The sequence below is a fragment of the Enoplosus armatus genome, chromosome 2 (assembly GCF_043641665.1).
Source record: "Enoplosus armatus isolate fEnoArm2 chromosome 2, fEnoArm2.hap1, whole genome shotgun sequence".
Lineage (NCBI taxonomy): Eukaryota > Metazoa > Chordata > Actinopteri > Centrarchiformes > Enoplosidae > Enoplosus > Enoplosus armatus.
This window is the reverse complement of record NC_092181.1, coordinates 5,604,822-5,617,430: the sequence shown is the minus strand read 5'-3', so window position 1 is coordinate 5,617,430 and position 12,609 is coordinate 5,604,822. Positions and strand designations below refer to the sequence as shown.

Genomic DNA, 12,609 nt, shown 5'->3' with positions numbered 1-12,609 from the left:
TAAAAACAAAGGATCCATTCTGGATGTTTAGTCATGACAGAAAAAACCCCAAAGGATCCAGTTTGTTTAATCAGGGATGGAAGAAAACAAAGGAATCATTTGGAGGTTTAGTCATGAGTTGAACCCAATGACGTTATTAGCACTAAGCCAATTTTGTTACAGAATTACACCAGGAAGGAAGTGGACCAGTGTTCAATGTTTATCAGGTGTGACCATCTCCAAGCCTGCCTTTGGCTGAACTGCTGTGAAGCACATAGTTGAGAAGTGAGCATCTTTCCTTGGATTTTGTGATCTAAAGGTAGAGTATTCAACCACGAAGGGACTCGAACCCTTAATCTTCTGATCCGAAGTCAGACGCCTTGTCCATTAGGCCACGTGGTCAGTTATAGCTTGGTATGGTAGGCAATTTTTTTTTTCCCACACTGTAACAATATTTTATTAACACTTCAGAATTATTCATTTACTTGGATATCGTTTCTGAAGTGATCTAAAGGAGGATTCATCCTCCACTTCTTGTTTTCTACCTAGATGTTGTAACAGACAATGTAATCCACACCTTGTAACGTTTTACATTCTGAATGCGAAGAACATAAAAACATGTTATGAGAAACATGTCCCAGAGGACTAATGGATGGGTTCTCACCACACACATTAACAGTAACATTACAGCATCTTCTTGTAGCTTCTAATTACAGATTCTTGGGATGGATGGAAAATCTGATATGTCCTTTTTATTATTTTGCCATTTTTGCTAAAACATATTTCTACATCTCCAGAGCCAGTTACTAAAATACAGACTTTTAATGGACTGCCAATTATTTTTCAGTGTGGATTTGCAAAACCCAGTCCTGAAATATCTGACTTCATGGGAAGAACATGCATGGAGACAATGCAATAGAATCAGATATGATAAAAAAAAAGTGTTTCACAACATGATCATGTTCAGTTATTAGGTCTAACATTTCTGTACAAGTGGCACAAGTGATTTCTTGTGCTGTCTTATGTTTGCCAGTGGTGCCCCCTCCTGGTGAAGGGCTTTCATGGCTGGAGTGCTGAAGACCAGATCAGTGAAGACTACCGCAAGTATTTGAAAACAAAAGAAAAAGAGCTTGGAAGGAGACAGCTAAGATTTGAGATGACAGCTGCAATGTCAAGCTTCCTTCACGGGGTGGTCACCTCAGAAGCGCAACTTTTTCTTTCTCAAATGGCTGGAAATAGGTTTGGACAATCTGTCCTGGAACCAGCTGTCAGCTCTGCAGGATTGATGTAAAGAGCTAAGCCAGAAATTTGTCGCAAGATACAAAAAATGTTGCAGAGATTGACAAGAAAATATCTGTTTGTTCATTACATGTGGAATACTTTTCTTCAGAAATACTTTAGTGTGGGCAGCTGTATGAAAGCGCGAGTTACCTGCCAGAATAAAGCTGTCATAGAAACACCATGGAACAACTCCCCACACTGTGTGCTAAGATGCTGCTGGATGGTTTCCTTCTTGAGAGATGCAGCACACATTCAGATGAAATGGATCACTGAGGCACTTGCTGCGCTTCACTACATTACACAGTCCAACAGTAACCTTGAAGACATTGTAATCATCAGAGCTGAAAACGCAGAAAAGTCGACTCTACTCAACACCATGTTTGGGGTCAGGTTTGCTGTCAGTAAAGGATCATGCACCACAGGGGCACTCATCCAGCTGATTAATGTCAAAAAAGACATTAGGAACTGGGTTGTGACTGCATCATAATCATCGACACCGAGGGACTGAAACCGATGGTTCAAGATGATCACAGCAATGAACGTGATAAGGAAGTAGCGGGCCTCGCTGTGGCACTAAGTGACGCCAAAATTGTCAGTGTTTCCAGGGACAACTCTAATGAGAATCTTAGAGCTGGTGCTTCATGCTTCCAAGCGGTTGAAGGATGTGGGCAAGAAGCCACTGTGTCATTTTGTGCATAATATTATATCCGACATGCCTGCTGTACAGAGGAAGAGCTCAATGAAATGATCCAACATCACTAAGATCTCAGATGCGATGGAGTTGGATCCAGACACACAGCTGGACCATTCCTTCAGTTTTGCAGGGGACTCCACCGATGGCTCCTTTGAGTGTTGACTATAGTGAGACTGCTCATGCAAATTTCGTGGGAGCAGTTTTCAGTTTCATCAACAAAACAGAATCCAGTTATATCTATTAAAAAATAACGAATAAAGAAAATGTATCTGGTCAATAAAAACTAGTTTATTGTCACTCCACTTTTTTATTTACAATGCATTTTTTTTTTTAAAGATCTGACCTGTTGAACACTGTACAAATAAAACATGAAGCATGTATATATACGATTGCATAAAATAAACACATACTTTGAGACAGTCTGTCAATTAAGTTCCACCTGAACAGGGAAACAGAGGTATGGACATAAACGTGATGTGCACAGACGTGTAGCAGACACCAAAATCATCCTGTTAGTCTTATCAAATCTTTATCAAAAAGATGTCAAAAATTACAGTATCTGCAAGAGTTTCATTTGCCTGCATTGGTTGAATTATATCAAAAGCGCACAGCTGAAGATAATGCTAAAGGTAATTGATATGTTATGAATTGATATGGTAGTTTGTACAATAAAGATATATATATATATAATCTCATTTACTTGCTCTATTATTATCAAAATACTCACTTTTGCTATCTACACTACAATAATATCACACAGTCACAGTCATAACAGTTAAATTCAAGTTAAAATTGAAGATTTTAGATGTGGCATTATTGAAAATAAATCTCCGTATTCATATTTATGTTACACCTAACTTCAGATTCAAGTCAGGTTGCGTAGTAAGCTGCATATTTAAAGTGTCAGTTCACCTATATTATGAAAATTTTTTTTTTAACTGAACTCCTAAACTATTGTTAGGGTTAATCCTAATCCTACCCCTAACCCCCCAACTAGGTGACTAGATACTTCCTGGGGCATGTGAGAAAGTCTTTTTCTAATTTTAATTTGTGTGAACTGACCCAATAAGTTACTCATGTAATGCACTATAACCTAAATTGTGTTAATTGTGTGTGTGTGTGTGTGTGTGTGTATGTATATACATATTGTATTGCTGGCATGTGATTCTCAGTTCAAATATATTCAAATATAAACTCACTCACTAAAGGGACCACCGCTTTGGTTAAACCATCTCCTTGCTCAGTCATCACTCTATAATCTCTCATTACATGTCAAATACATATTACATTCATACAACAGTAACACACTGAAGGGATTCTCTTATACTTGAGAGATAATGGAAGTTACTGAAAAGAACACAGACACCAAGAAGTCTTTGTACATCAAGAAGAACACTAACAGTGTGCTGTCTGGTCCATGTTGTGTTTAGTGCAGTAGAGTGAGGTTTGCTGAAGAGTCAGCGAGACATCATTCGCACAAACTCTGTGGAAAGAGAAGATGTTGTTATAGTTGGTTAAGGAAAAGCTGCATGTATCCTAAAGAAGATTCTATCCCGCCTGAAATCATTATATTTGCACTGTTTTTCCAAGAAATCATCTAATACCACCTAAAACCTTTCTGGTGCCTATCGTTGCAAACACTTTCCCTTGTTTCTTTTCTTTTACCTAAAGTATGAATCGCTCACCTTCAAAGTCCACCTGTCCGTCCCCATTGAGGTCCACGTCTCGCAGGATCTCGTCGATCTCGTGGTGGTTAAGCTGCTCCCCCATTAGCTTCTTCATGGCTTCCCTCAGTTCCCCAAGGCTGATCTGACCGTCGCCGTCAGAGTCAAACTAGGAAACAAAATGGAATGGGGTAGAGAAAGAAATTTTAAAAAAGCACATAAAAAGGAATGCATTAGAGGTGAAAGTTGGGGGAAGGGGATAATCTATTCAGGGGACCCCTGAGACAGAAGTTAACAAATTGCATTACAGACCTCTTTGAAGGCGTCCCTCAGCTCTTTGACTCCTATCATGTCTGCAGTCTCAGCGAGCATCTTGGGACCCATCAGTTCCACAAAGTCCTCAAAGTCCACTCTGCCGCCACCTAGAGGGGGAGAAAGTAAGTACGCACAGAAAACATTGTAAACTGATCTTTTTTTGTGTCTCAACAAGAAAAGAAATCGATCCGTTAGTGACCAAAGTGATATATGACACTTTCTTCTAATGCTTAGGGGAGTTATGGGTTGGGGTTTTAACGCTACACGAAGCACTAAGAGCTCTGCGTTATGGACATACAGCGTGCACTCATGCTATCAGCGCCAGGTAAATCTGCACAATAGCACATACATGGGGAATGTCCTCACTAAAGCCTGCTGACATCCACATACCTGGGCGAAGCTTGGTGACTGTACTAACTAGATCAATTCTAATTCTAAATCAATTACATGGTTTTGTTTAGCAAAAATTACTGATACCATATGCAGTACTGATAACAATGACACTGGATAACATGTTGGAGTTAAAGGGTGGAGTCATAGGTTCACTCAGTTCAATGTTACAGTCTTCATCAATTTGTAGAAGCGTATTTAATCCATTATTTTAGTGTCCGGTTGAATCAAAGGTTCAAGCCACTAACATATCAACAATACAGCACTTCACATGTATTTTGTATTAGAGGCCACCAGAAGTGTTCTAACTATAGGTGGAAGCAGGGACCACCAGAAATGTTGGGCGTCCTGACAACAACAACTCAATAATACCTCTGACACAACAAGTATCTCAAATCCCCTCCCTGCCTCTGGGTGAAAGACTTTATAGATCTATAGACATGTTTTTGCATGTCTGTGTGTGTGTTTACTGATGTGTGCATGCAGGACTCACAGATCTGCTGGCTGAGTTCTATCAGCTCCATCTCTGTGGGCATGTATCCCATAGTTCTCATGCACTCGCCCAGGTCTTTACAGCTGATGAAGCCATCCTTGTCTTTGTCAAACTCCCTGAATGCCTCACGCAGCTCTGTGAGAAAAGGAGTGAATGAGTGAGTGAGAGAGAAAGAGACACTGCAGTGCTAAGAGTATACTCTATAGGTTTATAGGTTAAAACCCTCTGTGTGTAGAATGTCTATTGCATCTTTCTTTACTCTGTGTTCTTGTGCCTGTGCTGACCTACCACCTCCTTACACGTCACCTTTAATAAAGGTTTTTAAGTTGCAACTAGTTGCTTTATTATTTGGCTAATGATTCATTTACTATTGCTTTATAGATCAGTTATAACCCACTGATAAGAACAACTTTAGGGTTGTGAAACTCCCTTCAACGAGTTAGACCATTTGATCCACTTACTGCATTTCTAAAAAAAAAAAGGGCTACAGATGATCTGCACCAAAACCTTCAGACTTTCAATTAAATCAGACTTGACTAATAAACGACCACCGATTTTACACATCAAACTGTGTTCACCGGTGTTGGAGAGAACTACTGCATATGTGAAAAAAAAGTGTAATGTCGCTGGAGTCAGCGTTGGTTACAGCTGAAGATGACAAATTTAAAAATGATAAGAATCTGGGGGTGTGGAGTTAGAAAGAACTTATGAATGGCTTATAACATTGGTAAACTATTTATTATCTTTAATAACGCCATTATAACTTACAAGCCCATCAAACTTTGAAAGTGAAACCTTGATTTGTTTGGTCACTGTTCAAAACGTGATTGTCTCCAAAACTAACATGTCAGTGTGTTTAAGTGATTCGAGTCATTTCTTTATTTCACCAAATGTATTGAGTTTCTAAATACCCCCCCCCCCCCACACACACACACACACACATTTCAGTGAGTTTGTTTATTCCACAGTCAAATCCCAAATTCGGTTCCCGTGAATGTGGAGTGTGAAAGTGTGAGCCAGACCTGAGGAATATAAGGGATGGAAGAGTTGAACTGTGTCTAAATTGCAAAGAATAATCTTTTCCTTTGAATAATAATCCTTCACTTTCATCTTCCACAGTTCAAGTAAAAAAAATAAAATAAATCTCTGCTGGTTCACATAGCTGACATTCAATGAGAGGGCAAAGTCAGGAAAGTCTTTTGAAATGCTGCTCTATACAGAGAAGCACCATTTTTCACAGTCAAAAAGGAGGTTTGAGGTTTGAAAGGGAGGCGGTTCAGGGAGAAGACTGAGGGAGCGAGAGATGGATTTGGATTAAGCTCTTGATATCTCTGTACCTTCCATTTCCTCTGGTCGTAGATCTCTGTCCTGCAGAGGTGCGGGTAGAAGACAGGACAGACATATAGAGAAATGGACAGCCAGTCAGGTTACACACACACTTTCAACATCATCCTGTGTTTCACACACACAGTCACAATGGCCAAACATGCAGGAAACATTTTAGTGCTTCAGCTTCTAGTGGTTCATTCTCTCCTGTCAGCAGGGATTCTGTTACAGGATTATCTGGTTTTTGATCTGACTGACCCTAATAACCTTTTTAGTTGATCTGCTGCACAATTTTGTGTCCAATCTCATTCTGCTGGCGGAGAATCTCCTGTGCATATGCTCCACAACAAGAATTCAAAATGTTTCATAATAAAACTTGCAGATGCACAATAATGAATCACACAGGCTCCCTTTCCAAACACACACATATAAGGCGCACACATCTGTTTGCACACACACACACACACACACACACACACACACACACACACACACAACAAAGCTGATAAAATGGTTTGTATGTTGATAAAATGATGACAAACTCTGAAGAAACCCACCGCTGAGCAAATTGATAAAAAGAAACATTAAAATGGCACTTTTTCACAGGTTATTATCATTATTATAACAAGAGAGTTAGAGCCATGAATGTCTTAGAAATACAGCAAAGAGCGGTAACACTTTTCGCTATAACCACACAACAATTCACAGTTTATGATGGACTGGCTTCACTGTGCCGTGGCATGGACAAAGGGTGATACCAGGATAAGTTAGTTCACGACGTGTTCTGCGAGGCTGTGGCTTCAGCAGCAGGAATAATACAGGCCTGGATTAGAGGATGCAGGAGAGAGAACAGTGGCAGGGAGATTACAGCTGTAAATTGTATTACAAATCACGAAGGCTTATCGGTTTTTCAATTCCCTATCTGCCGCAGATTTTTTTTCATCTGCATCTACATCTGCACCGCGGTTCGGCCGGCACTTGATTAACGAACATTAACGTACCGGCACCGGCTGTACCACTTTTGCTGGTTGTCTCTTTTGCTAAGATTTGTGACTTTCAGGTTGAGCCGAGTTCTGGCACAAGAGGCAGGGAAGCAAATGTTTTCCTTGTTTTTCTATTTTGTTCAGTTTTCTGCTTTCATTCCCAAACTACTAGTCCCACTTCTACTAGTACCACTGACTGGTTGTTTCAGAAAATGTTTAAAACAACAGCGACCCAGCACCAACAAGGGTTTTTGGAGGAAAAACATGTCGGCACCACAATTTGTTTTAGGAGGGACTCCAGTAACTCTGTCATGTAGCTAAAATGAGATGCTACCAACACCACGGTGAAAAGGGTCCTGAGGGAGCATTCACACTATGTCTTATTTTTATTCTGCCATTTTAGAGAACAAAGGGGATTACGGCGGATTACTAAACAGAAAGGCTATCAGTCTCACACTATCCATCTCACGGACTATAATCTGTGTACTCTGTCGAGGAATCTCTTTCCTCGATCCATGACTTTGAGTAAGATCAGGAAGTTGTCCTACAAGTTCAGGACTGTGGTGGCTCAGAGAGGACGCTGCCGGGTTACTGAGTGATGTAAGAAAGTTCAAGAGTTTAGACAAGAGTCTAAAGTCACACCAGCAGCTTAGTGAGGCTGTACTATACAGTCTGCACCGCTGTGCTTTGACCTAAATGCTAAAGTCAGCATGCTAATATTGGTTGCTGGTTGCAAGTTGGAGCACTACACGTGATAGTTAGCATGGTCAACATTTTAGTTTAGCGTCTTAGCATTCTAATAATTCACGTTACACATAGTCATTTATATTGTATTATAGCAGCTTTGAGAAAGTCACTTTGGTTGTGTTGATGCTACCAACTTTTTTCATTGGAATCATATTTATTCATTCACCAAACACTCACAGAGGTCAACTACAACATACAGCAAAAGAATATAGACCCTATGCAAATGACATAGAATACATAGAGTATGAATTATATTTAGCCCCCGTGTTCAGTCAGTATTGTTACATTTCTCCTCTAGACTCAGCCCAAGGTCTTCCAATACCTCAGGAGCCAATAGCTCAGTGAAGCTCCTGTGATCAGTGACTACACCGCCGTCCTAATGGCTCTTTTCAATTAGCACTGCGAGCTGCACAGTCAGGAAATTATTCCGTTATTGATGTCTACCATATCCCCCCGTCTCTACGGCAGACATTCATCTGAAATAAGAGGCACGCATGATATCTCCTGCACTGTTAGAAAGTGAATTTATGATCTTAATAACCATCGAGACAAATTGGGAGGCCAGTTACTCTCATTATAGTGCAGTCTGTTATATTACCAATTACTCTCTTTTTACAGCTTGCAACTGTTGAAGAGATCCTTTCTTACTTTCTTTGTTTTGTTCCAAGATGAATTTCTGGTTGACAAAAATGATAACACTTATAACACTGAATCCTTCCAAGGTGTTATATAGGATTATTTCATACAGGCTTTCCCCCCAAAAAAACAAATAATATTCTGCAACAAAGGTCTTCTAGGACAATCACATCAATTCTTATGAACTATGGTGATGTGGTGGTACATAGCACTGACACCCACAGGGTGAAATTGTCATTGGTGGAGGCGGGATGGGAAGGCACAGCCATGATGTCACACTGAACTGATGGATGGCCTTTACTTCACCTTCCCTTGGAGTGGATGGATGAAGAGATTTATGGGCGACTTTGGCTATGATAACTCTGTACTGTGTGTTTGTGTGTGTGAGTGTGTGTGTGTGTGTGTGTGTGTGTGTGTGTGTGTGTGAAAATGTCATACATACAAGCTGGCTCTGTGCGAAGCCCTGTCTGAGGAAGATGCAAGCAGGCCCCACTAAGTTGTGCAGCATGTTGCAGTTCTTAACCAGAGCGCACAGGGGCTCGTCGAAATCCCGCTCGCTCCCTCCTTCGTCCTCGTCGTCCGTGTCCACCTCACCTGCGCCACCCAGGCCCCCCAGCATGGTGGCGGCTAATGGGGTGCTGCTTCGTTCTACGGGTGACTCCCCCTTAGAGGAGGGGAACCAACCGGGTTAGGAGCCAGATAAAGTTACCACTGACTGCTATGAACCTGGCTAATTCACATGTACATTTTTCATGCTGTTATGTACAGAGTTAGCTGAAATAGAGATTTATTTACGTTGTCTATAAGAAACAAAATCCATTTGAATGGCTTTTATGCCCGACAGGAAGTTGTGAGATGTATGACTAACTTATCTCACACATCAGTTCAAACTCACTGTGATAAATCTGTTTCTCTCAGCTGAAAGCAGTCGACTTAATCCTTACCTTCTTCCGTTTACTGTTCTTTTTAGAAGCCTTGTTGATGTTTCCCATCACCCTGCCCTCTTCTTCCTGTCTTCCCCCCTCCCTTTCCTCCTTGATTGTCCCCACACCTCTCCTCTGTTTCTCTCTTCCTCTTCTTTCTTTCCCTCTCTGCTCAGTTGTCACATAAAAGTCCAAAATGCATACTGAATCCAGTGCGTTCCATGGAGAAACACCTTTCACACCCAGTGAGGCGAAGGCAAATGTTTCCACTTGCACCACAACTACTGAAAGCGAATGAGGATTCCTCTCAGTGCACGTGCTACAATCCAAGATCCTATTGGTCCAGTGAGAGGCAAGGTAGGCATATGATGTCGCATTAAATCCTAAACTCCTATAGGTTGTTGGAGGCTGTTATGATGAGCTTTGAGACGTGTAGTGTGATATTATAGAACAGCAGCAGGGTGCTGGAGATTGACAGGGTGGGGTGGGGTGGGAGAGCTGGGTCATATCTGGGCTGAAACAACCTGCTGCTGCCAGACTCTGGCTCTGATTGCACGACTCAACCATTTTCTCTCTCCCTTTCTATCCCTCTCTGCCTCTCTTTTTTTTGTATTTATCTGTCACCCCCTCTTGCCACGAGTGATCCCTTGAATTTGGACCAACTTAATCTAATCCATCCCACCCACCTTCCTCTCTCTGCCTCTCAAACATGTGCTTATGGTCTCAAAATGACTAGTCTGGCAGGACTCTAAACTGTGTGTTTGTTTGTGTGTGTGTGTGTGTGTGTGTGAGAGAGAGAGAGAGGGCGAGAGAGAGAAAGAAAGGGGGAGGGGATGGTAGAATTATGGATGGAGAATTGGCTGCCTGTTTAATCCCTGGCATTTCAGATTAGAGGGAAAGAGTTATGTTATGCCACGGGAGTACAGGCTTGAAGTGGGAGGAATAGAGGAAGACTATTCATATCAGTCAAAATACAAAGTAAGACAGATAGAAGTGGAAAGAGAGGGAAATGTAACATCAAGAAAGTACTTTGCAGTGGAGTAAATGTTGGAAAGGGAGTGAAAGTGAAAAAAAGATACAGTTACAGGCTGACAGGCTTTTAGAAATACTGAGGTCATAAGTTCAAACTCCCAAACAGAACCCATCCCAGCCAAAGACATCTTTCACTAGAACTATAATTACTATTTAGTATTTAGAAAATAACATTTTACTTATCAACGTAACTGTTATAGTTTATGTATGTATTATGTCCCTACATTATGGTCTGGTGCCAGGTTTTTTTTTTGCAATTCTGGTGAAAAAATACTAAAATACCTCTCACTTTACTAAATTCATTTTAATTTAGCACTTACATTTAGTTTTAGAAAATATTCTACTTTTAACTTCACTGCAGCTGTAGTTACTAGTGGCTTTTTGCAGAGTAGATTTTACATTTAAAATAACTTATGTGATGTAGAAACGTTATGTTGTTGTTGCATCTTTACAATTCCATTAATGGCATAAGTGTTTGTAGAAAAGTTAGATGCTTCTGGTGAACATTGGTGCTGTCTATATATTTGTTTAGAGTGGTGGGGTAGTGGGAAGGCGGTGTGGATCACTGTGTCAGTATTGTTAAAACCACCAGATGGCACCACAGCAAGGACATTTACACACCGAGTCTCTTGGGAAAAATCATATCTCAAAAATGTCTACTTTTCAGGAACTCCTAAAAACATCTTGATGACACATAGACTTCCTTTGTTCTTCATTCATTTCTTTCCCTTTTTTTCCTTCTTTCCTTTCCTTTCTATTTCGTTATTCCTTCACATTTGCTCTTTGCATCCTGAGATTGTTATGAAAGCATGAAACCCCAGAACTTCAGAAACAAAACAAAACCCTTCACTAAAACTTCACAATCACTTTTGTTTCTATTAAGATTTTATTTAATTACAGGACAAAATATTGCAAACAGAAGACACAAACACTGACACAATAAGGAGGGTAGGAGGGAGGTACATACAGAACAACTGATTAATAGTTAATAGGTTAATACAGAAAGGCACAACACACAAAGCCATTTTCATTCATAACCTAAACTAACCAAAACAATCTGCACTTCTGGGCAGCGTTGTTTGTAACAAAGGAACCCTGCTCTCACAACCATGCCAACATTGGTCAGGATCATTTTGGAAAGTCTTGTCGGAGAAATGTAAGTTCTGGACCTAATTCTACACTGAACTACCTTATATCTTACAAACTGAGAGGACTTAAGGCATTTGTCATGTTCTGAGCAAGAGGCAGGGGCAACACCATCCCTAAATTCCTTCTTAATCAGTAATGATAATTGTACATATATAAGAAAGGAAGAGACAGTCCATATTTCTGCTTAATTTGTTCAAAAGTTAGCATATTATCACTGTTCATTTGCCCAATTAGTCCTAATACCGTCATAAACATCTGGTCATACCAGGTGGGGCAAGAGGGAAGAGCAAACCTGTCAATACCTCTATAAGTCTTTTAACCACCTATCAGTCTCTTTTGGATCGTTTTTGCGATGGAGCAGGAAAAATGTACCGTATCATTAAAGCAACCAAAGCAACAGGTGGTTTGGTGTGATACCACAAAGATGTTAGGGAAGTATTCTTACGCCGAGACAGGAACGCACGCTCACGCCAGCTGCCTGTCGTGCATCACGTGCTCGTAGCCTTGGGGATGCCTGTTTCTAACTTTTTTTTGGATACAAAGGAATGACTGACGATGCACCGGCCACTATCACTACTTTTTGATACCCAAGTATATTTTACTGCTGTAACGTAGTATTTATTGCTGTACTGCAGTATTTTTTTTTTTTGTCACTGGATGGCTGCATTGCAATCACTGCTACAAGAAAGGATTATATGATCATATATACACTTTCAAATAAATTAAAATTGCAGTTGGGACCTTTGATACACGTGATCTCATGAACTGTAACTTCATACTTCCCTCCTAAACCACATCCTGATGCTAAATTTAGTCCAGCAGCTGTGGGTGTGTGTGTCTGTTGTTATACGTTTATCTATATAAACCTACACATACGTCTATATACTGTGTGATCATACAGTATGTGTGTGTGTTGCTGTCTGTTGTACAGGGCTGGTGCTGTATGTGTGCCACAGATTAGCGCAGTATGTGGAAGGCTGACGCTGAGCGCCTGCAG

At 40.6% G+C, this 12,609-nt stretch overlaps 1 protein-coding gene and 1 non-coding gene across 2 annotated transcripts; both read right to left on the bottom strand.

Moving 5' to 3' along the window:
• Window positions 1-308: 308 nt before the first annotated feature.
• Window positions 309-381, bottom strand: trnar-ucg (transfer RNA arginine (anticodon UCG)). The gene has a single exon. It is a non-coding gene; the product is annotated as a tRNA-Arg (tRNA).
• Window positions 382-3,385: 3,004 nt separating this feature from the next.
• On the bottom strand, window positions 3,386-9,500 carry cabp2a (calcium binding protein 2a). The gene is made up of 7 exons (XM_070917809.1): window positions 9,453-9,500; window positions 8,951-9,172; window positions 6,154-6,184; window positions 4,817-4,951; window positions 3,931-4,040; window positions 3,640-3,787; window positions 3,386-3,437 (listed from the first exon to the last, which is right to left on the bottom strand). The coding sequence occupies exons 1-7, from the start codon at window positions 9,498-9,500 to the stop codon at window positions 3,412-3,414; spliced, it is 720 nt and encodes a 239-aa protein (XP_070773910.1). The 3' UTR covers window positions 3,386-3,411.
• Window positions 9,501-12,609: the final 3,109 nt, after the last annotated feature.

Coding starts and splice junctions, on each gene's coding strand:
- cabp2a (XM_070917809.1), bottom strand. CDS start 9,500: ATGGGAAACATCAACAAGGCTTCTAAAAAGAACAGTAAACGGAAGAAG. Junction 6,185..8,950: donor GCTTCGCACAGAGCCAGCTT/GTATGTATGACA, acceptor GCACCTCTGCAG/GACAGAGATCTACGACCAGA. Junction 3,788..3,930: donor TGAGGGACGCCTTCAAAGAG/GTCTGTAATGCA, acceptor TTTGTTTCCTAG/TTTGACTCTGACGGCGACGG.